At 41.4% G+C, this 26043-nt stretch overlaps 1 protein-coding gene across 2 annotated transcripts in view; it reads right to left on the bottom strand.

Annotated features, from left to right (window-relative positions):
• LOC122563178 (complement decay-accelerating factor-like) overlaps window positions 1-26043 on the bottom strand; it is a 44880-nt gene that overhangs the window by 12666 nt on the left and 6171 nt on the right. For both annotated transcript variants that reach the window (XM_043716693.1, XM_043716694.1), the window contains exons 2-5: window positions 17003-17194; window positions 15869-15965; window positions 7364-7437; window positions 335-469 (exon numbers count right to left, since the gene is read on the bottom strand). In XM_043716693.1, coding sequence (XP_043572628.1) covers window positions 335-469; window positions 7364-7437; window positions 15869-15965; window positions 17003-17194 — 498 coding nt within the window. The remainder of the gene's footprint in view (window positions 1-334; window positions 470-7363; window positions 7438-15868; window positions 15966-17002; window positions 17195-26043) is intronic.

Below are 26043 nucleotides of genomic sequence, written 5' to 3'. Positions count from 1 at the left end.
AAATTGTAAAAATAAAAATTATTATCTATGAAGTTAGATTTCAGTCTGGGTTCAGGGTTGGTTAGTATTACCATCAGATGGGATAGCAACAAATGCAAGAAATCAGGGATGTATGAAATGCCAGAATAGGAGGAACACAGAATTCTCAGAGGGTTCCAAGACTGAATGAGGTTAACAAAACAAAGTTGTCTGAACTGTACAGGGATTTGAACAAAGGAAATCTGAATGGTTGGTGGACTGGAAGCCAATGTAGGTAAGCAATACATTTCCAGAACCAGAAAATAGTACAGGCATATGCTGCCCATAAAATTCAAAAGATGCAATAAATACTCACAGCTAGGTAATGATGTAAATGAACGATTTGTCTCTGTAGTAGGGGAATGAATCTGAGCTGTTTTTTCATTTATTGCGTTGATTGTACTTGTGACGGTAGAAGGAATGGAAATCTGGTCTTCATTATTAGGAAGAGCTGAAGCACAAAGACACACAATTGCTCTCATCAGGTTTTTCATTTAATAAGTAACAAAAATCATAATATTCTACAAATTGAGATCAAACTTTTAGAGAAAGAATTTTAATCCATGCCAGTTTCTTCATTTTTCATGAGTGCCACAATGTGAAGCTGTTGTTGCAAAGCCCAAACAAAACTGGATCTACAACTCATCTGCTTCAAAGCAGCATACTGTGTGTGGTTCCTGTGGGGGTAAGGCGAAGGGTGGGAGACTGTCATGGTGATACTAAGCAAAGGGAAATAATCCTAGCCACAGTGTCTTTATGGAAACATTCCAGTTCATTTGAACTCCACAGAAAACAAACAAGAAACAAATTTCCTTCCTTTCTTTGAATATTCAGTATTGTAGTTCCCTTTAGGACCCGGTTATTTGTGTGAACAAGAACAAGTTGCTGTCCATTATTTGGAAATTAAAATATTGTGAAAAAAAATCAGTTTTGTATTTGGCTTACTTGCAGAATGTGTAATAATTGTATTGATCTTAAGGTTGATAAAATAATAAGAACATATGAGTGTTACAGACTATTTAATCTATTTATGGTCTTGAGGTCCTTATGCAGATATTCATTTGATTATTCTTCCTGTTCCTTCTTGACACCTATGTCCTTTCTACACAATTTTACCTTAGATTTTAAGCTTTCATATTTCAGATCTTTTCATTTTTGTGTCTCAGTTCACTTGGACCTTCAAAAATCTTTTCGTCAAGTATATTTGTATAAAGGTCATAATATCCTGTAACAAACATCCTGATCTGTTCACCATAGATGCTGGAGATCACATCAGTTCAAGTCTAAATGAATCTTTATCAGAGCTGCAGTAATTTGATCCTAATCTGTTCATTATTTTTAAGTTTTGGGATTTGTGTTACATTGTCAAACACTGCATCCAAACATATTCTGGATTTAAATTATTAAGCATATTTATGAAACAATTAATAATTCATGATGCTCGAAACATTGCAACGTATGCAGTAGGGCGAGGGCTGCAGAACTTCCACTTACTGTATCTAATGTAAAAGAATAGCTAACAGATTAAACTAAGGTGGAACACATGCCTTAAGTCATTGATTCAATTTTTTTTACAGTCAGGCTATGTAGAGATAATATCAGAAAACATTTCTTCACAGAAAAGAGACAGAAAATCTAGAATTCTCTCCCCAAAAAAGTTGGTGAGACTAGGCCAAAAATTGAAAATTACTAAACTAAGATTGATAGCTTTTTATTAGATAAAGGTGCTCAGGGTTATGGAATGAGAATGAACAGTTGGAGTTAAGATTTAGAGCAATGGCAGATGGTGTTCAATCTGGGCAAATGCGAGGTGATGCATTTAAGAATATCCAATTCAAGAGTGAACTATACAGTAAATGGAGAAGTCCTGGGGAACATTGACGTACAGAGAGTTTGGGGTGTTCAGGTCCATTATTCCGTGAATGTCGCAATGCAGGTCAGTAGAGTGGTCAAGAAGCATACGGCATGGTTTCATTAAATGGGGTACCGAGTACAAGAGTTGGCAGGTCATGTTACAGTTGTATAAGTCTTTGGTTCGGCCACATTCGGAATACTGCGCACAGTTCTGGTCGCCACGTTACCAAAAGGATGTGGATGTTTTGAAGAGGGTGCAGTGGAAGTTCACCAGGATGCTGGTATGGAGGGTGCTAGCTATGAGGAATGGTTGAGTAAATTAGGATTATTTTCATTGGAAAGAAGGAGGTTGAGGGGTGACCTGATTGAGGCCTATAAAATCACAAGAGGTATAGACAGGGTGAATAGCAAGAAACTTTTTCCCGGCGTGGAGGATTCAATTACTAGAGGTCACGAGTTCAAAGTGAGAGGGGAAAAATTTAGGGGAAATATACGGGGAAAGTTCTTCATGTAGAGGGTGGTGGGTGCCTGGACTGCATTGCCAACGGAGGTGGTAGGGGCGGGAATGATAGTATCATTTGAGATGTATCTAGACAGATACATGAATGGCAGGGAGCAAAGGGATATAGATTCTTCGAAAATAGGCGGCAGGTTTAGACAGAGAATCTGGATCAGCACAGGCGGGGAAGGCTGAAGAGCCTGTTCCTGTGCTGTAATTTTCTTTGTTCGTTGTTCTTTGTTCAATCATGTTCTAGTTCAATATCAAATCAGGACTGAGGGATGGAATGGCCTAATTATAGATCTTATGGTTCTAAGAACTAAAAAAGGGAAATGTTCCCAATATAGGTCAGTAAATACAAGGAGATTGGGAAAACAGAACAGGCATATGCTGCTCATAAAACTTAAATGATGCAATGAATACAGCTAGATAAGGATGTAAACAAAAGGTTTGTGTCTGTACCATCTGCAGTAATGGAGTGAGTCCGAACTGTTGTTTCGTATACTGTGCTGATTATAGTTGCGACAGTAGAAGGAATGGGAAGCTTTAACTCATCATCAGGAACAGCTGATACACAAAGACACCCAATTGCTCTGATTAGGTTTTTCATTCAATGAGAGATTGTAATCACAACATTTTACAAACTTTTTACAAATTAGTCAGTTGGGAACAGAGAATTTTGGAAAATCAGTCTCTACTTTAGTAAAGGAATGCAGCTGATCTTTCTTACATAATTTAAATGAATGCTATTCCAGGAATCTTGAATCTGAGTCATAACAAAATACAGTGTATTGAACAACTTACAATGTCGTATTAATAAGGGCTATCCACTTTGAACATAAAACAAAAATGAAGATTATGCTTTCAGGTTACCCTGTTGACCAGTCATTGAGCACGTTAAAAGTTAAAATAACCGTGAGTCATTCCATCACGAAGCACAAAGGTAAATGTGGAAAAAAATACAGGACAGACTGGGAAAAATCAAACTATCCTTACCACTACTGGTACACCTAGGGATTTGACTGGTAACATTTCCATTGCTTCAACAGTTTAATATTCTACTGAGATCAGCAAGCATTGGCAACTTGTTAATTTTTACAAGACATGAAAGGGCTTTAGCATATGGAATGTATATAAGTACAGCCATGGTATCAAAGCTGTATTTTAAGAATGGAAAATCATTATTATAGACCACTTACAGTGAGGAAATTGCCAAGTTTAGGGAAAATGAACACTCCCTGAGACATCTGTGTACAATATTTCTTAAAACAAGAATTAATTCCACTTACTGGAAAAAGAGTGAGGACATTTTTCAGTGCTATAAACACCACATATAATTCATAGCATTCAGTTTAAAGCTGTTGAGAGATTTCTCCACTTGTCAACACAATATACCACATTGGATATCCATCATGGGCTGAAATGCTAAACTTGTGTCACCAAGAATGGAACGAGATAGGTGTGGAATTTGACACAGCCAACTGATGTGCAAATTTATTCACACCACACTGCCCCAGGTCAGAATCCCACAGCTGGAAGGAATTGTTGATGGAGTGGTAGAATCATCTGACCCTGGTGGTAGGTAGTCTTTTGAGACTCTGTAAAGACCTAATAAGTCAGATTGTCAGAGACAGGATAGAAATGTATATGCCGCCTCCAAGACTCTCCAAGGCATTAGGTATTGTGCCTGAAAGAATGGCCTCCCAGTGGCAGAATGAAAGAGCAGAGTTTCAAGACACGGTGAAATCCTTCCTATCTGAAAACAAAAAATACTGCAAATCATAGCAGATCAGGCAGCAGCTATGGACAGAGAGCAAGCTGATGTTTCGAGTCTAGATGAGTAGATACTCTTTACACAATCGAAAGGGTGAAGTCTGCTCCCCACATACTGCGTCAATGGTTAAAATTAGTTGGATGATGTTCTGTTTTCCAAAGACGAGAATGTTCCATCACATGAAGCATATTACCTGTTTGTTATTAAAACTTAGATCAATCTTATGTTTAATTCCTTCCCTGGGACTTTAGCTGTTTGGAATGTCTTTGTCAATTTCAAGGTGGAGGTAAGAACCACCCACACATTAGAATTGTCTTGTATCTGTAACATTTTGAGACTGACTACCAGAGTGTCTCAGCTGTATAAACCACACTACAGATTTTAATATGTTCCTAACAGATTTCATCAGATGTTATTCATGATAAGCAACAGGGTGTTAGATTTCATAATAATGTGGGCACACTGCCATGTCATACACAGGAATTTCGTGGATTACATTTAAGCTGAAACTTCCATCAGTATGGGCTCTCTATTGGTCCAATAGGAACATACAGCCACATTTGCTGCAGAGTTCACTTTTACACTGAAGTGTAAAAGTTGCCAAAAAAGCAAGCACAAATCCAACAGCGGCAACTAGGTTGAGAGTGAGTTCGCTTCTAGCTCTGCTGTGATTTTACCACAGCTTCTCCCGTTAGTGTAAAGAAATGGGATCTGCCTTTGACAAAAGCTAATTCCATCTGCTCAGTTCTTCAGAATATGTAGGGAGTATAAAGGTTCATGTCAAGACTGACAGCACATCAGATAAATACAGTGCAAGACTCACCAGCCTTCAAGCTCCAAAAATTATGGTTAGGCCCATATCAGATTACTACAATCTAAATGCTTGAACCCAAACCTGGATTGGTGGTTATTCTCATAAATCCAAGAAACTCATGTGAGCGATGGTTCAGTGGGGCAATGTAAACAGTCCGAGCACAGTCTGAAAATGAGGGCTAGATTGCTCAGGAGAGATATCAGGAAGCAATTCTACACACAAAGTGGTAGAAATTTTAAACTCTCTTCCACAAATGGCAGTTGATGTTAAATCAGTTGTTCGTTTTAAATCTGAGGGAGATAATTTTTTTATTAAGCAAAAGTGCTAAGGGATATAGATCAAAGGCAGATATGCGGAGTTAGGCTAGTTAAAGATCTCATTAAATGATGGAACAGGCTTGAGGGACTGAAAGGTCTACTCCATTTCCTATGTTCTTACTTTGAATATTCGGTTGAGGGGTTTTGCTGAATATATCTAGGAAACAGAAGAAGTTTGAGACGAAGACATTTCAGTATGAAATGTCTGAAAATTACCTACACTGGTATTTCCTTAGAAAAAAAATGACAATGTTAGTGAACTCAATGGAATGCAAACTTGGAAAAGGTGTATCTTAAGACAGTTCACAGCCCCTTTACGTTATCACCGAAAGTTACAATTAACCTCATTGGGTTGTGATTTCTTGCTGTTTTAGGAATGTGATTTTATTCATTGTGATGTTCAAGTGGAATGGAAGAACACGATAGAACACATTTGAGGGAATGTAGTCAGTTTGTTTTTCTCTGCTCTTGCATTAGTACCTGTTGCCAACTGAGATGTGCTAGGAATATGGTTCAGGATGTGCATAAAAAAACTCAAAGTATAAATAGCCACTGTAACTCAAAACTGGGCATGTGGGAACACTTGCTCACAACTTCTCAATTGCAAGGATTTCCCAATGTTGCCGTATGTGGCCCATTCTCCTGCATTAGGGAGAACTATCTTCACTTAACCTGGAAGTTGAAAATCAACTGTGTTTGTAGGGACATGATATGCAAATTTTTAGATTAAAGGGGAGAAACCGTTCACAAAATCACTCTCATCCTGATGGCCACCTTCCTGGGAGGCTTATCATGACTGTATGGAGATGCTTGGTACACAAACACCAAATGTCACTCTGTGCTGAGGTACTATCTGCCCCAAGTTTTGTGAAAGATGAGTCGAGCGAGACTTCCCCAGAACTCTCTAAGCTGTTGGCCAGTAGCCATAACACCTGTCCCTCATGAAAAACTTCATGAAGAGCACATCTTCCCTCCTCGTCTATCAGGAGTGTTCTGTGCAATACATCCTCGAGGTGAATCTTTTTGCAATGATTAATGTCCAAACTTTGAATGTCAGACGATTATTTTGATTGCCTCAAATAGTGAAACAAAACATCCCTATATTGATTGATAACATTGTCCCTTTACAGATGTCCCTTTACTTCATGAAGTGTCAATGTTTCATTCTTGTTTGAATTTGCTGCTTGTATGACAATGACATAATCTCAGCAGTGAATGGGAACATTGCACTGACACTTAAGTCAGACACAGGTCTTTAACAAACTTGACAATATTGGCAATGTATCAATTAGATAACACAATTCAAACACACTGCTCCGGCCAGTGAATTGAGGATGTGAATTTGTTAATGGAGATTGATATGCCCCTGTACACATTGTTTTAATATTTGGCAGTTGTTCCCTTTTCATGGAAGACCAAGCAATTAAAGCAAGCTTAAAACTACAACTTTGCTCAGAAATTGCTGGATGTTACTTCAAGATCTGCAATCCTGCCTAATTTCATCCTCCCTCCCTAAGTAAGCAGTGCTCAGTCTAATTATACCACTACCCCTGGTATGGGTCAACTAAGTCAGTAAAAGCAGGCATTTTCCTGTCTTCATTTTTCAATCACTCCATGGAGTTACATGCACATTGTCAGGTGCCTAGTGAATTATGATAGGTATGCTGATCTTAAACAAGATTAGAACAGGAAAAGAGGATATAAATGGAAGTATAAACTCAGATTAATTCCTCCCAGCTCAATATCCTGACTGTATTAGATTAGATTAGATTAGATTACTTACAGTGTGGAAACAGGCCCTTCGGCCCAACAAGTCCACACCGACCCGCCGAAGCGTAACCCACCCATACCCCTACATTTACCCCTTTACCTAACACTACGGGCAATTTAGCATGGCCAATTCACCTGACTTGCACATCTTTGTGACTGTGGGAGGAAACCGGAGCCCCCGGAGGAAACCCACGCAGACACGGGGAGAACGTGCAAACTCCACACAGTCAGTCGCCTGAGTCGGGAATTGAACCCGGGTCTCTGGCGCTGCGAGTTCTGATGTGAATCCTTACCAAGAAACAAGGTTATTTACTTACGGTCACAGAATTGAAAACTCTTGCTCCATCCAAAACTGGTGCACAGGATCTGACGTTTGCCAAGCAATTGATAGCTGGAACAGGAAGAGAAAGATAAATGAAATTTCCCTGAACAAATAGAAGAAATTGATTAGGATCCTTCTTCAGCTCTGGTTTAATACATAAGCAACCTAGTTAGGGACGCAAAGTTCAGTTTTTGCTTCAGTTTTTGACTTCGGTTTCTATGGTTTCAATGCTAAGCATTTGCCACAAAGTTTACATTAAACAGCAAATTGATTGTTAACAGAGGTGTCTTTGGATGTAGCAACAACATTAGAATCCGCATAACTGAAGTGTCTTGTGCCTGGAACCGTTTCTATGGAACTTCTTCTGCACTCTCTCCAATCTATTCACATTATTCCTGTAGTGTGATCTCCGGAACTGCACACAATACTACAACTGAGGTCTAACCAGTATCTTATATTGGTTCATCATAAACTCTCTGTTCTTGTACTTTATGTTCCTATTTATGAAGCCAGGAAAACTGTACTATCTATAAACTGCTCTTTCTATCTGTCCTGCAATTTGTAATGACTTACATATATTCAGGTATCTGCTCCTGCACTCCCCTTCAGATTAGCACCCTTTGTTTTATACTGTCTCTCCATGTTGTCTACACCAAAATGCATCACTCGACAATTCTCCACAGGGAACTGGTCATCGTTTCATAGTATTCATAGTAATAGAAGCAGGAGTAGGACATTTGGCCAGTCGAGCCTGCATTGCCATTCTTTAAGGTTATGGCTGATCTATCCATTGTCTCAGGTCCTCCTATCTGCATTATCCCCTTAACCCTTAATTCCCTTACCATGCAAAAATCTATCCAACTGTGTCTTGAATATATTTAATGAAGCTGCCTCTAATGCTTTCTTGGACAGAGAATTCCATAGATTCACTACTCTCTAGGAAAAGCAGCTCATCCCCATCTCTGTCCTAAATCTACACATAGAGATGTACAGCATGCAAACAGACCTTTCGGTCTAACCCGTCCACGCCGACTAAATATCGCAACACAATCTAATCCCACCTGCCAGCACCCGGTCCATAGTCCTCCAAACCCTTCCTATTCATATATCCATCCAGATGCCTTTTAAATGTTGCAATTGTACCAGCCTCCACCACATCCTCTGGCAGCTCATTCCATACAAGTACCACCCTCTGCGTGAAGAGGTTGCCCCTTAGGTCTCTTTTATATCTTTCCTCTCTTACCCTAAAGCTATGCCCTCTAGTTCTGGACTCCACCATCCCAGGGAAAAGACTTTGACTATTCATTCTATCCATGCCCCTCATAATTTTGTAAACATCTATAAGGTCACCCCTCAGCCCCCGACGCTCCAGGGAAAACAGCCCCAGCCTGTTCAGCCTCTCTCGATAGCTCAAATCCTCCAACCCTGGTAACATCCTCGTAAATCTTTTCTGAACCCTTTCAAGTTTCACAACGTCTTTCCAATTGGAAGGAGACCAGAATTGCAAGCAATATTCCAACAGTGGCCTAACCAATATCCTGTACAGCCGCAACATGACCTCCCAACTCCTGTACTCAATACTCTGACCAATAAAGGAAAGCATACCAAATGCCTTCTTCACACATTTATCTGAATTAAACGCCATCTGCCACTTCTCAGCCCATTAGCCCATCTGATCAAGATCTCATTGTAATATGAGGTAACCCTCTTCGCTGTCCACTACACCTCCATTTTTGGTGTATCCAAATGGCTACTTCTCCCTGCATTCTGTGAGATCTAACCTTGCTAATCAGTCTCCCATGGGGAACCTTGTCGAACGTCTTCCTGAAGTCCATATAGATCACATCTACTGCTCTGCCTCATCAGTCCTCTTTGTTACTTCTTCAAAAAACTCAATCAAGTTTGTGAGACATGATTTCCCAGACACAAAGCCATATTGACTATCCCTAATCGGTCCTTGCCTTTCCAAATACATCTACATCCTGTCCCCCAGGATTCCCTCCAACAACTTGCCCACCACCGAGGTCAGGCTCACCAGTCTATAGTTCCCTGCCTTGTCCTTACCACCCTTCTTAAACAGTGGCACCACGTTAGCCAACCTACAGTCTTCCAGCGCTTCACCTGTGACTATCGACGATACAGATATCTTAGCAAGAGGCCCAGCAATCACTTCCCTAGTTTCCCACAGAGTTCTAGGGTATATCTGATCAGGTACTGGGGATTTATCCACCTTTATACATTTCAAGACATCCAGCACTCTGTATTATGGACATTTTTCAAGATGTCACCATCTATTTCCCGACATTCTATATCTTCCATATCCTTTTCCACAGTAAATACTGATGCAAAATACTCATATTGTGTCTCCCCCATTTTCTGTGGCTCCACACAAAGGCCACCTTGCTAATCTTTGAGGGATCCTATTCTCTCCCTAGTTACCCTTTTGTCCTTAATGTATTTGTAAAAACCCTTCTATTTTCCAAAGCTATCTCATGACCCTTTTTGCTCTCCTGATTTCCCTCTTAAGTATACTCCTACTTTCTTTATACTCTTCTAAGGATTTACTCGATCTATCCTGTATATACCTGACATATGCTTACTTGTTTTTCTTAACCAAACCCTCAATTTCTTTAGTCATCCAGCATTCCCTATACCAACCAGCCTTTCCTTTCATCCTAACAGCAATATACTTTCTCTGGATTCTCGTTATCTCATTTCTGAAGGCTTCCCATTTTCCAGCCATCCCTTTACCTGCGAACATTTGGCCTCAATCAGCTTTTGAAAATCCTTGCCTAATACCATCAAAATTGGCCTTTCTCCAATTTAGAACTTCAACTTTTAGATCTGGTCTATCCTTTCCCATCATTATTTTAAATCTAATAGAGTTATGATCACTGGGCCCAAAGTGCTCCCCCAGTGACACCTCAGTCACCTGCCCTGCCTTATTTCCTAAGAGTAGGTCAAGCTTTGCACCTTCTCTAGTAGGTAAATCCACATACTGAATCAGAAAATTGTCTTGTACATGTTTGACAAATTCCTCTCCTCTAAACCCTTAACACTATGGCAGACCCAGTCTATGTTTGGAAAGTTAAAATGCCCTACCATAACCACCCTATTATTCTTCCAGATAGCTGAGATCTCCTTACAAATTTGTTTCTTAATTTCCCTCTGACTATTAGGGGGTCTATAATACAATCTCAATAAAGTGATGATCCCTTTCTTATTTCTCAGTTCCACCCAAGTAACTTCCCTGGATGTATTTCCAGGAATATCCTCCGTCAGTACGGCTGTAATGCTATCCCTTATCAAAAATGCCACTCCCCCTCCTCTTGCCTCCCTTTCTATCCTTCCTGTAGCATTTGTATCCTGGAACATTAAGCTGCCAGTCCTGTCCATCCCTGAGCCATGTTTCAGTAATTGCTATTATATCCCAATCCCTGGGATATAACTCAGGGCATGTTCCTAACCATGCCCTGAGTTCATCTGCCTTCCCTGTTCGGCCCCTTGCATTGAAATAAATGCAGTTTAATTTATTAGTCTTACCTTGTCCCTGGCTGTCCTGACTGTTTGACTCGCTTCTGTTCTCAACTGTACCAGTCTCAGATTAATCTCTTCCCTCACTATCTCCCTGGGTTCCCCCCCCCATTCCACTTTACTGATTTAAATCCTCCCGAGCAGCTCTAGCAAATCTCCCTGCCAGTATATTTGTCCCCTTCCAATTTAGGTGCAATCAGTCTTTCTTGTACAGGTCACTTCTACCCCAAAAGAGATTCCAATGATCCAAAAATGTGAATCTTTCTCCCATATACCAGTTCCTCAGCCATGCATTCATCTGCTCTATCCTTCTATTCCTGTTCTCACTAGCTCGTATCACTGGGAGTAATCCAGTTATTACTACTCTTGAGGACCTTCTTTTTAAATTCCTGCCTAACTCTCTGTAATCTCCCTTCAGAATCTCAATCTTTTCCCTTCCTATGTCATTGGTTCCAATGGACAATGACCTCTTGCTGGCTCCTCTCCCCCTTGAGAACATTCTGCACCCTCCCTGAGACATCCTTGATCTTGGAACCTGGGAAGCAACACATCATTCTGATTTTTCACTGCTGTCCACAGAAACGTTTGTCTGTACCTTGGACTCGAGAGTCCCCTCACACAATTGATCTCTTGGAACCCAATGTACCCCTCTTGCATTAGAGCCAGTCTCAATTCCAGAAACTTGGCTGTTCATGCTACATTCCCCTGAGAATCCATCACCCCCTACATTTTCCAAAACAGCATACTTATTTGAAATGGAGATAGCCACAGAAGACTCCTGTACTAACAGCCTACCTCTCTTACCTTTCCTGGAATTAACCCATCTATGTGACTGTATATGAGACTTTTTTATAACCGCCATCCATCACATACCGTTGCATTTGCAAATTCCTCATTGCTTCTAACTGTGTCTCCAACCAATCCATTCGATATGATTGGATTTGCAACCAACAGCATTTATTGCAGATATAATCCACAATAACCTGTAAACTCTCCTTAAACTCCCACATCTGACAAGAAGCGCTTATCACTCTACTAACAGCCATTTTTGCTCCTTCACAATCTACAGACCCAGAAAATAACGCTGTCTTATTCTTCTACAAAACACTGCCTCAGGTTAACTTTAATAGTTATAACTTAAGTTTTAAGTTTAATCAAGAGACATATCTCAAATAACATACAATCAAGAAAGAACCCACTCTACTCACTTCTGCAGACTTTCTGTAGGCCACATTTAAAACTATTCACTTATCTGTTTCTGTGCTGTGACTTCGCCCAAACAGTTTCTCCAAGATCAGTTGTAGATTTTGATTGTTAATTTTCCCAGACGCACTCCGATGTCCAGCGGTACATGAATTCAAAACAGCAAAAGCAGTAGCTGTGCAGGTTCACTGTGGTGTCAGTTTCTTTGTCTCTCTCTCTCTCTCTCTCTCTCCTGCACTGACCTCACCATGTGCTTCCTTTGTCTGTACCTCTCCCTTCTTAAAACTGCTGTTGTTTTGACTTTCTTTTTCCAAAGTTCCAAAGCAATGCAACAGCATATGAAACAGTAATTGCTGCTCCTGGAATTCAAGGAAATCACCTCCAACACCTAAAATAGCTCAAAAAAAGGAACAGCTGTTACAGCCAGAAATTTTTCCCATCCTCCATCTTGGATTACCCAGAATCCTTCTTCCTAATCTTGAAACTATGTCCCCTCACGTGGTTTCACGCACCTGCGGAAACAACTTGCCCACCTTTATCTTATCTGTCCCTTTCATAGTTTTATATGTTTCTATAAGATCCCCACTCAATCTTCTAAATTCTTGAAAGTACAGTCACAGGGAGCCCAACCTCTCCTCATAGGGTAAGCCCCTTATCTCTGAAATCCACCTGCTGAGCCCGCAAAGTCAGTATATCCTTCCTCAAGTTAGGACACCAGAAATGCACACAGTATTCCAGGTGTGGCCTCACCCAACATCTTATAGAATTGCAGCAGAACTTCCCTGCTCTTACATTTAATCCCTCTAGCAATGAAAGCCAATATCCCATTTGCCTTCCTGATTACCTATTGCGCCTGCAAATCAACTTTTAGCAATTCACATACGAGCACTCCTAAGTCCCTCTGCACAACAGCATGCCGCAATCTTTCACCAATTAAAAAATACCCTAACCTCCTATTTTTACTTCTGAAGTGGATAACCTCACATTTACCAACATTGTACTCCATCTATCAGACACGTGCCCAAACACTTAACATATATAAATCTTTCTGCAGTCCCTCCACATCCTCTACACATTTTGATTTTCCACTCAATTTAATGTCATCAGCAAACTTGGATACATTACACCCAGTCTCCTCTTCCAAATCATTTATATACATAAACATCAGAACCAACACCGACCCCAGAATCATAGAGATGTACAGCCTGGGACCTTTCGGTCCAACCTGTCCATGCCGACCACATCACCACACTCACCACTGATCTCCAAACGGGGAAACATCCATTTATCCCAACCTTTTGCTTTCTATTGGTTATCCAGTTCACTATCCAGACTAGTACATTCCCCACAACTCCATACATTCTTATCTTACGGATGAGTCTTTTATGTGGCACCTTACCCAACGCTTTCAGGAAATCCAAGTTTCCAAAGCCTACCCGTTCCCCTCTATCTGCCACGCTTATTACATCCTCAAAGAACTCCAGTAGGTTTGTCAAACATGAGCTTCCCTTCCTGAATCCATGCTACATCTGTCTGACGGAAACCTTTCCATCCAAATGTCTCACTATTTCTTCTTTAATGATAGCCTCCAGCATATTCCCAACTACAGATGTTAAGGTAACTGATCTATAGTTTGCCTACACCATTTTCAAACAGCAGCGTGACATTCACTGTCTTCCGGGGAGTGTGGGAAAGCGGGGGCTGGGGGTGTGGTGGGAGGAGGTGTAGTCAAAGTAGCTGTTAGAGTCAGTGCGTTTGGGTGTTTAGTCAGTCACTGGAGATTGAGACAGAGAAGTGGTGCATGATGGGGAGGGAGATTTAAGAAATGGACCAGATCAATTTGAAGTCTGAGTGGAAGGAGTTAGTGTGATGAATGAACTGTTCAAGTTGCTTGTGGGAGCACGAGGCAGCACCGATATAGTGATTGATGTAGCAGAGGAAAAGGTGGGGGATGTTGCCAGTGTAGCTGGACAAGAGGGTGTAACCTATGAAGTGGCAGACATAGCTGGGACCCATGCAAGTATCCATCGCCACCCCTCTCTTTTGTAGGAAGTGGGAGGATTGAAAGGAGAAGTTGTTGAAGGTAAGGACCAGTTCTGCCAATCAAGCAATGGTGTCAGTGGAGAGGAACTGAGTGGGTCAGTAGGAGAGGAAGAAACAGAGCTTTTTGGCCTTCCTTGGAGGTTCCCCCATCCTTACGGGGGATGCTGGTATAGAGTGACTGGATGTGCATGGTGAGGATGAGATGTTGAGGCCGGGGAATTAGAAGTCATGGAGGATGTATGTAGGGAATCTTTGGATCAAGGAGGCCAGGACACAATTGAGATAAGCAAAGTTAAGTTCAGTGGGGCAGGAGAAGGCGGAGACAATCAGGTCGTTTGGGAATTTTTGGAAAGAGATAGAACTGGGCTGTGTGGGGTTGGGGGACTATGAGGTTGGAGGCTAAGGGTGGAAGATCACCTGAGATGATGAGACTGTGGATGGTCTCAAAGATGACAGTTTGGCGAAGGGAGCAGAGGTCTTGGCCAAGGAGGCAGTAGGAGGAGATGTCAGCCAGTGAGTTCATTATCTTCTTCTGGAGTCATGGGGCAGAATTAAATACAGCCAGATACACTGGGAAACAGTTAATAGAAACAGACCCAACTAATTGAGGGAGAGGACCCATGTCAGCTTCCTGATGGAGGCAAAACTTCCGTAATTAAGCTGGATTCCAGAATCAATGATGTGGGCTTCACAGTCACTGGAGATGGGATCAATTATGTCCAATAAACAGGCCAATTGACAGCTAAGAACCCACTGCAATTCAGTGGTAACTCAGGATATACAGGGGTACTGCAGTTATTCCACATCTCTCCCAAAAGCTACTCAACATGACCTTGTTGGGTTTGACGACAGCTTCCTGCAGGAGGTGGTCCCTTGTTGTCAGGCACTCACTGCCCAATCAAGGGTGCCGGCATCAGATAGGTCAAGGCCACTCCTGTCCCTATCTGTTATCCTTCCTTCCAGCCCATGATCCCCATCAGATGACCCTCGTCCTGCCCATTTCTCACCAGTACTCAACTCACGCAATTAAAATATCCTTGCAGAATTTGACATGTTATTCCATAATATAAATATAAACTGCTACCTCTAAGTGGAACTCAATAATTAAATATCATGACAAACTGAATGAATTTTATGTGTATTTGCCAAATTTTGCTGAGCCTCATTCTGGCCTCACTCATCTCTGGCTTTGGATCTTCCTTTGATGCGAATGATGGTATGCCCTCCAGCTGACACAGCTCCCACCTAAGCTTCAACATGAGGAGCAGTTGGCCTCTGATTTGTTGACACTCTCAAAGGCACAGTCTATGCCACCAGAGACTTCAATTATGCAAGAAGCTCATCAGAGTGCTCAATTAGTGCTCAATTACCACTAAATACCATTGGAGGTTCCCCCACAGAATGGTCAAAGCCAGTAGTAGATGACACCCTGTCAACGCAACAAAATATCAGTCATAGAGTCTTTATGGTACAGAAAGAAGCTACTTCACTGTTAAGGCCTGCTGCCTGTCTGTAGGATCATCCAGTTACTGCTACACCCCAACTTTATTCCCATGATCCATACATAGTATTATATTCTGTCGCGAACATGTCTACCCATATATACATCCACTAACCTGAGCAGGCCACTACATACAGTCTCAGTAATCACAATGTCAATTACAATGTAGCCATCCCTGATCAGTTATGTGAATTTGTGATACTGTGAGTTAATGCTTACCCTTTATTGCAGTGGTAAGTTGCTGAGCTCCCAAATGTTTGACCACTAATAGTGCAGTAACCATTTTGTAAATCATTTGGAGGACCACAAAGTTTAGCTGTGTAAAACATAGATAAAGAGACATTTTAAACATCACTTCAATGTTTACACTGATCCCAATAATATGAAGTATCTCTCATCTCTCAGACCTATGTAACTAAATTTCTTTACATATGTTGAAACATTAATTTATAATATAAATAGAAACCACTAAAGAATGGACTCAATAATTAAATATCACAACTAAAATTGACCGTATTTTACATGTATTTGCTAAATAACAATTTTTGATGATTTGACACATGACTCAGTTAATTTATGCTATCCTTAAGAAAAAGAACCTTGTATTTATATAGCAGTTTACATGACTTCAGGATGTTTCTGGATGTTTCAAAATAAGTTAAATATGATGAAGCATATTTATTTTTCTGATGTGGAGAAATAAAGCAGTACAATTACAAAAAATAACCTTGCAATAAATAACAGATAATTAGTTTTCTTTTGTGATGTTGGTTAATGGAAAAGTGTTGGTCAAGACAACAGGGAACACTTTGCCATAGCACTTTTTACAATTAACTGAAAGGGCTAATGTGGCTTGGGGTTAAGGTCTCATTCAAATGACAACACCTCCAATAGTGCAGCACCTCCACTGAACCACACAGAAATATCAGGCTAATACCATGCACTCAGGTCTCTGATTGCAGCTTGAATGTCGAATCTTCTGATTGGGAAATGAGAACTCAGAGCCACAGTTGACCGCAGGACTAACACTTAAATCTGGGAAGATGTATAAGTGGGTCTTGAATTAATAAAGGATATATGCACCACAGGTTATGATTGCATTAAAATGCAAAGGAACTAGCCTTTGAGCTGCTTTATATGTTTAGACATGTAATACTTGCCTCAAAATCTAGGATCATTTTTCCAAAATTCACAAAAATAACCTTACTTCAAAAATATATCATTGCCCATAAAGTGCTTTGAGATGCCTGGTCACTAAAAAATGTTTATGTAAATGTAAATCTTTTGTTTATATATTTCATAAGAAAACTTAAAAGATAAGCAGTAAAAAGTTATATTGACATGTATACTTACGCATGCAACTCATCAATGGTTCTGACCAAGTTAAATTGGCTTGACAAATGACAAAATCTGGGGTGCTGTCATTCCGCTTATAACCTGGCAAACATCTATAGTAAACAACTTGACCCACGGAGAAACCTTGCTGAATGAGATACTGGTTCAATAGGTCGGCAAATTTAACAAGCGGAGGTTTGTGGCATTGACCTGCAAAGATCACAATTGTTTTACTATTTATGTTATGAATTACCATGATAGTACGAAAGTATGGATTATAAATTTACAACTTTCATCACGTGATTTTAATATATGAGACTTTCATCGACTGAAAGGGACCAAAATTGTTTTTAAACAAAAAGAAGAAAGCATTGACTGAATACCAGAGCAATGATCACCGAATGAAGTTGCATGAAGCTCTTGAAAGCAAAGAAACAAAGAAAGACAGATTGGGCAGAAATTAACATTTTCTCAAATCATACTGAAACTCCATCAAGCCTGAAGAAACCCTTGTCTTCTGTTTTTGATTTACATTTTTCTAAAAGGTTCAGATATTATGATGAAATTTGCCTGCAGATTATTCTGTTTGAAAAAAGTCACCAAACATGGGGATCCACAAGTAAACTGTATTTCAAGAAAACAGGTTTTAGACAGAGCAGAGAAAGAATATGAATTTCAAACAGCATAGTTTGGAGGGCTTGCTCTTTCTCTCTCCATATATCCTTCTGAACTTCTCAAATGTAAGATCAGAGAAATAACAACGATTTCCCACAAAATCAAGGGTTCTACAAATCTTGCTATTGCTGAGGATAAGAGACAACAACTCAATATAAAAACTCAGATACCCTCTGAGAAACTGCATACAATCCACACAGATTTGCACATCATGTTTCTGGTTTGATGATGCCTCTATTGGGAGAAACCAGCAATTGCAGTAGGATACCCTTATTTGAGCCCTAATTGGTATTAGGGTGGAAAGTCTTCCCACATGCTTTCCTGCCATTGACATAATCGGGATGGGGGTGGAAAGGTGGCAAAGTTCCTAATCATCTGAGTAATTGCAGCTCCCCCATCATCAAATTCACACAGGCAGAGCAAAAACTTCAACCATTGTATTAGACTTTCAATCTCAGTATTTTTGTTTTACTCCCAATTCCTAATAATCCAATGCAAATTTTACAGAAATGACATTACCGGAAGGGATCTGGATAGACGCAGAAACTTTCCAAGAATAATCATAATTGTAAGTGTAAAAACATGATTTAAGAACAATGATGGCCAATGTCTCTCTGTTGCCACTAACTAAGAAGACCTGCATTTGAAATAAACAGGAATTACAAAGGGGAAATATCCAAGATCTCTATCTTCCACTTCCTCTGACCTTCACCCAGAGTAATACCAATGAAATTACCTTCAGCCCAGTTGTGGAAGCAAAATACATTTAACTGCAATAATGAATAACATTTCAGCAACATCAGAAACTTATTCATCTCCAAGCTTTATTAATCATTGATCATTGATCATCTTATTGGGATTGTATTATTGACCCCCTAATAGTCAGAGGGAGATTGAGAAACAAACTTGTAAGGAGATCTCAGCTATCTGTAAGAGTAATAGGGTGGTTATGGTAGGGCATTTTAACTTTCCAAACATAGACTGGGACTGCCATAATGTTAAAGATTTAGATGGAGAGGAATTTGTACAAGACAATTTTCTGATTCAGTATGTGGATGTACCTACTAGAGAAAGTGCAAAACTTGACCTACTCTTGGGAAATAAGGCAGGGCAGGTGACTGAGGTGTCACTAGGGGAGCACTTTGGGGCCAGTGATCATAATTCTATTAGTTTTGAAATAGTAATGGAAAAGGATGGACCAGATCTAAAAGTTGAAGTCCTAAATTGGAGAAAGGCCAATTTTGACGGTATTAGGCAAGAACGTTCAAAAACTGATTGGCGGCAGATGTTTTCAGGTAAAGGGATGGCTGGAAAATGGGAAGCCTTCAGAAATGAGATAACAAGAATCCTGAAAAAGTATATTCCTGTCAGGGTGAAAGGAAAGGCTGGTCAGTATAGGGAACGCTGGATGACTAAACAAATTGTGGGTTTGGTTAAGAAAAAGAAGGAAGCATATGTCAGGTAGAGACAGGATAGAGCGAGTGAATCCTTAGAAGAATATAAAGGAAGTATGAGTATACTTAAGAGGGAAATCAGGAGGGCAAAAAGGGGACATGAGATAGCTTTGGCAAATAGAATTAAGGAGAATCCAAAGGGTTTTTACAAATACATTAAGGACAAAAGGGTAACTAGGAGAGAATAGGGCTGCTCAAAGATCAGCAAACGGCCTTTGTGTGGAGCTGCAGAAAATGGGGGAGATTCTAAATGAATATTTTGCATCAGTATTTATTGTGGAAAAGGATATGGAGGATATAGACTGTAGGGAAATAGATGGCGACATCTTGCAAAATGTCCATATTACAGAGGAGGAAGTGCTGAATGTCTTGAAACGGGTAAAGGTGGATAAATCCCCAGGACCTGATCAGGTGTACCCGAGAACTCTGTGGGAAGCTAGAGAAATGATTGCTGGGCCTTTTGCTGAGATATTTGTATCATCGATAGTCACAAGTGAAGTGCTGGAAGACTGGATGTTGGCTAACGTGGTGCCACTGTTTAAGAAAGGCAGTAAGGACAAGCCAGGGAACTATAGACCAGTGAGCCTGATATGGTGGTGGGCAAGTTGTTGGAGGGAATCCTGAGGGATGTATATGTATTTGGAAAGGCAAGGACTGATTTGGGATAGTTAACATGGCTTTGGGTATGGGAAATCATGTCTCACAAACTTGATTGAGTTTTTTGAAGAAGTACCAAAGAGGATTGATGAGGGCAGTGCAGTAGATGTGATCTATATGGACTTCAGTAAGGCATTCAACAAGGTTGCTCATGGGAGACAGATTAGCAAGGTTAGATCTCATGGAATACAGGCAGAACTAGCCATTTGGATACAGAACTTGATCAAAGGTAGAAGACAGAAGGTGGTGGAGGGTTGTTTTTCAGACTGGAGGCCTGTGCCCAGTGGAGTGCCATAAGGGTCCTCTACTTTTGTCATTTACATAAATGATTTGGATGTGATCATAAGAGGTACAGTTAGTAAGTTTGCAGTTGACATCAAAATTGGAGGTGTAGTGGACAGCGAAGAGGATTACCTCAGATTACAACAGGATCTGGATCAGATGGGCCAATGGACTGAGAAGTGGCAGATGGAGTTTAATTCAGATAAATGTGAGGTGCTGCATTTTGGAAAAGCAAATCTTAGCAGGACTTATACACTTAAGATCCTAGGGAGTGTTGCTGAACAAAGAGACCTTGGAGTGCAGGTTCATAGCTCCTTGAAAGTGGAGGCACACGTAGATAGGATAGTGAAGGTGGTGTTTGGTATGCTTCTCTTTATTGGTCAGAGTATTGAGTACAGGAGTTGGGAGGTCATGTTGCGGCTGTACAGGACATTGATTAGGCCACTGTTGGAATATTGCATGCAATTCTGGTCTTCCTATCGAAAAGATATTGTGAAACTTGAAAGGGTTCAGAAAAGATTTACAAGGATGTTGCCAGGGTTGGAGGATTTGAGCTATATGGAGAGGCTGAACAGGCTGGGGCTGTTTTCCCTGGAGCGCGGAGGCTGACGGGTGACCTTATAGAGGTTTACAAAATTATGAGGGGCATGGATGGGATAAATAGACAAAGTCTTTTCCCTGGGGTCGGGGAGTCCAGAACTAGAGGACATAGGTTTAGGGTCAGAGGGGAAAGATATAAAACAGACCTAAGGGGCAACTCTTTCACGCAGAGGGTGGTACGTGTATGGAATGAGCTGGCAGAGGAAGTGGTGGAGGCTGGTACAATTGCAACATTTAAGAGGCATTTGGATGGGTATATGAATAGGAAGGGTTTGGAGGGATATGGGACGGGTGCTGGCAGGTGGGACTAGATTGGGTTGGGATATCTGGTTGGCATGGACAAGTTGGACCGAAGGGTCTCTTTCCATACTGTACATCTCTATGGCTCATGACTCTATAACAGAAACACAGGCAGAGAAAGGTAGAAATTGAGCCTATTCTGTTCACATTTTATAAGCTTTTATTTTCAGAAATACATATTAGAAACATGGTCTTTCTACTTCAACCACCACAATTTCTTACTTTTTTTCATATCTGGAAGGGCGTTTAGAGAAAACTAAATGTTTATATTTCCCTTCAACAAACCAGATGTGGTTTTCTTTCAACTATTAACCACCACAATAAATCACCTGTATTTCCTGAATAATCACCTGAATAATTTACATGCAAAGCCTGTTAAGACATTGCAAACTATCAAAGTTGAGAGAAAAAGGGAGTGGACTAAACTAAAATGGAATTGGAAGGAAAGATAAAGCATTGTACCCATTGTGGTGCACACCTCTCTCTGAAGGTATCAAAGTATTGGTGGATACCATTTGCCTCCTCTCCAAGGAGACCTAGACATGAACGTAACTGTGGAAGAGGGACAGACACTCATCAGATATGACCCTCTCCAAAGCCCACTGCCTGGACCTTTATAGCCAGCCTGGCTAAGCTGATGTGCAGACCCACAAAGAGGTACTCCGATTTGCCCACACCCCTCTGCACCTGATACCCAAAGATCAGGAGTACAGGGTGAAGTGCAACCAAAAAGCAACAAAAGGATTTTTACATAATTAAAAAGGAGGTGCAATCGCCCGCAACCAATATATACACAATCCATGGACTCCACAGCACTGCTCTGCAAAATAAACAGTTGGACTGGGAGTCTGTGAACTGTTACAATCTACAGTTATTTGGGACTTCTATGTGAAAACCCCCTGCGTCCCAGGTCCCTGATGGAAAATGGCAGGAATCCAGTGCACAGATCCCTCCACTGGGGATTCCCTGCTGCCCAGTGGTAAATAAGCAAATCAAAGTGTGTACGGGCAGCAAATGAAGGAACTAAAGTGGATGGTGTTGCTGCAGTGGAAACTATTACCAAAAGTACCTTTGCAGCAGGTGGAAACATTCATAGGGCATTCTCAAGAGGTGGCTCAGGTTGTGGGGCATAGGCTCCTGAGAGAGATTCAGGATCCTGGAGCCAATGTGAAATTCTGTCCAAGCAGGGGTACATGCAGACAGGAATCCAACGCACACCTCAGCATCCTCCAGCTGGTGCACGATGTTGGGTCCAAGCACCACCATTTCTAGGCGATAAGCCACCACTGGGTAGATTCAGCGCCTCTTCAATGACCCAGTGCATCTTCTTGTTGCAGAGGAAGTGAGCCAGCATCTTCTGATTTTTTGTGACAAAACCAGGGGGTGGGGTCAAAGGGACCAATCAGTACCACAGCTTGGAAGCCACCAGCTGTTTTATGAGCAGCATTCGGCTCCTGTAAGATCGCACTTGGAGCAGTCCTGTTCAGTAGCCTCGGTGAGCTGAGACTTTGACCTCCAGTTTCTGTCAATTCGCTGGCCAGGACTTCCCAGCCAGGCTGAGGTAGAGCCAAATTGGGAAGATGGGTGGTACTTTCCATAACTCCGATAGCAAGGAATCCACCTCCCACAGAGCAACAGGGACTCCGAAATATTTGGCCCAGTTGATCTAATCAGTTTCTTTTTTCTTCTTCTATCCAGAAGTGCTCTTACGCACAACTGAATTAGATTACTTACAGTATAGAAACAGGCCCTTCGGCCCAACAAGTCCACAGCAACCCTCTAAAGAGCAACCCACCCAGACCCATTCCCCTACACTTACCCATGACTAATCCACCTAACAATAGGGGAAATTTAGAATGGCCAATTCACCTAACCTGCACATCTTTGGACTGTGGGAGGAAACTGGAGCACCCGGAGGAAACCCACACAGACACGGGGAGAATGTGCAAACTCCACACAGAGAGTTGCCGGAGGCGGGAACCCAGGTCCCTAGCGCTGCGAAGCAGCAATGCTAACCACTGAGCCACCAAATGGTTTAAATTTCCCCATCAACGAATCACAGTGGTACATTTTTCCAATCTGTTGCAGGCACCAGTAAATCACCCATGTTTTGACTTGAATGATTTATGTGCAAAGCCCATTAAAGGCATTCAACTATAGTTTCAGCATGCCCAGTCAATGCCACCACCACACCTCCAAACAATAAAATTCAATTAATAATAACTTCCCTGCAAAATCAAAACTCCAATGTGTTGTATGGTACAACATGTTACAGATTTTTATGAATGTCACAATATCCATCATATAATTGAACAGTTTTAGTAAATTTTAATATTATGTTGATCATCAATCTTTTTCTGCTTCCAAAGAATGCATATAGTCTGCAGTGCAATTACATAACAGTGATGAGCAAATTCCAGTGGAAATAGGAATGAAATCTCGACCACATTGGAGATGGAATCATGATGGTGTGGTCTCCTTGAAGAACCCAATAATTATGTCAGCATTCATTAATAAGAGACAGCTTTAAACCTCTTCACACTAACTAGCATATTATATCAAAAAGATGTATTTCTATTGCAAATGAAATTGACTTTGTTGAGGCTGGGTCAAATGTTATTACTTCAAATGATCTACCTGCAATATTAATCTAATAATAATGAAAGATAGTAGAACATGTTAACAAAACAAATTATTCTCAACCTATGAAGCATTTTGTGTAATTTTCAAAACAATTTCTCAAAATTTCGCATCATCTTTAGTCTCCACCATAAATTCCATCCTTTAGCCATTGGCTCCATTTGCTCCCTGGCAGCTGTTTATGGATCGTATAAAACTTGATGATGTCATCAATAGTGAACATAGTAACAGACTTCAAGATGACTGAGAATGTTGAAATATGCAGACACAATTTAGTGTAGTTAAATATGTGACTGTTTTCATACTGATACCCACCTTGGCAAGGAAGGAATGAGAGAGGAAATGCAAAAATACTTGCAGCAGCTAACATTGTCTCTAGAGTTTCTCCATTCACAGGTAAAGCATGCCTTCGGACCACCACCTGCCCCTCCACAACTTGATCCAATGGATTCAATCAGCTCCCCAGTCATGAGCATGAAAAGTGAAGAAGCTAACAACAGTGAAGAGGAGCTCTGTACGTTTTCTGTCAGTGGCCTTCCGATGGACATCAAACCACGTGAGCTTTACCCTGTCTTTTGATCATTTAAGGGAGATGAAGGTTCACTGATCAAGCTAACACCACAACAGCCAGTTGGTTTTGTTAAATTTGACAGCAGAGCAGGAGCAGAAGCAGCAAAAGAGTGCTATGTACATCGAGCCTGCTGCTGAAGCTGCAGCCGCTGTATTTCACACTCAGGTGCACTGGTATCCTCCATCTGAAGCATCACCGGAAGGATGGAAGTCTCGTCAGTTTTGTTAAGTATTTAACTGTCCTTATCCAAGAATTCAGATTGGGCTAGTAATTCTTGTTGTTATAATCATTGTATTTTTTGTGTCAATAACTTGCTTAAGTACTGACTGTAAGATTCTTATTATGAATAAATTGGTAGTGACTTTCTAATCCCCCATCTTGGTGGTTATCATGGAATGACTAAACAAAGGAATGTGATATCAAAGAGTTAATGTGCTCTGCTGACCTGCAAGAAATTGAATGCCTCGGGGCAGGGTGGGATGTCTCGGTTCTGCAGGTATCTAAGTAAATTTACATGGCCATTTACCTTGCCATTCGGAGCCATTTGCATCATCATCATCTCTTCATAATCAATAAGAACAGTGCAACTAAAATTCCCACTGCACCCTATAGTTACAAGAAAATACAGTTCACACCAGATCTGGCCATTAAAGGATGATTTGCATTACATTGTTTCTGGAAGTGAGGTGGTCACTGCATGTGACTGTGAGGGAATGGCTGGGGTTTGTCTTGAATGGGATGTGACTGTGAGGGGGATGAATGGGAGTTGTCTTATGGGCATTACTAATTGTGATACAAAGATTTTGTATAAATGAAGGACTGGTTCCTTGGTTCAGAGAGACCTATAGCCGTGACCCCATAAGCCCTGCAAGGTGTGTGTAAAAAGTTCCTCCAGAAAGCTAGTTCTGTTCTGTGTTTAATAAATTTGCTTGTTGTTCACAGAAGTTGATACTTGAAGTTGCATCAAGTGTGTAAGGAACTCAGAAAAAAAAGAATTTCAGAGCAGGAGAATCATTCCTGATGGAGGGCTTATGCCCGAAACGTTGATTCTCCTGCTTCTCAGATGCTGCCTGACCTGCTGTGCTTTTCCACCACCACACTCTTGACTCTAACAACTTCTCCTTCCAATCCTCCCACTTCCTCCAAACGAAAGGAGTAGCCATGGGCACCCGCATGGGCCCCAGCTATGCCTGCCTCTTCGTAGGATATGTGGAACAATCCATCTTCCGCAACTACACTGGCCCCACCCCCCACCTTTTCCTCCGCTACATCGATGACTATATCGGCGCCGCCTCGTGCTCCCACGAGGAAGTTGAACAGTTCATCCACTTCACCAACAACTTCCACCCCGACCTCAAATTCACCTGGACAGTCTCAGATTCATTCCTCCCCTTCCTCGACCTTTCTATTTCCATCTCAGGCGACCGAATCAACACGGACATCTACTACAAACCAACCGACTCCCACAGCTACCTGGACTACACCACCTCCCATCCTCCCCCCTGTAAAAACGCCATCCCATTCCCCCAATTCCTTAGTCTCCGCCGCATCTGCTCCCAGGAGGACCAGTTCAAAATACGTACAACACAGATGGCCTCCTTCTTCAAGGACCACAATTTCCCCCCCGACGTGGTCGACGGTACCCTCCACCGCATCTCCTCCACTTCCCGCTCCTCCGCCCTTGAGCCCCGCCCCTCCAACCGCCACCAGGACAGAACCCCACTGGTCCTCACCTACCACCCCACCAATCTCCATGTACAGCGCATCATCCGCCGTCACTTCCGCCACCTCCAAACAGACCCCAGCACCAAGGATATATTTCCCTCCCCACCCCTATCAGCTTTCCGTAGAGACCACTCCCTCCGCGACTCCCTCGTCAG

The sequence above is a fragment of the Chiloscyllium plagiosum genome, chromosome 26 (genome assembly GCF_004010195.1).
Source record: "Chiloscyllium plagiosum isolate BGI_BamShark_2017 chromosome 26, ASM401019v2, whole genome shotgun sequence".
NCBI classification, from domain to species: domain Eukaryota; kingdom Metazoa; phylum Chordata; class Chondrichthyes; order Orectolobiformes; family Hemiscylliidae; genus Chiloscyllium; species Chiloscyllium plagiosum.
This window is presented reverse-complemented; position numbering and strand designations above follow the sequence as displayed.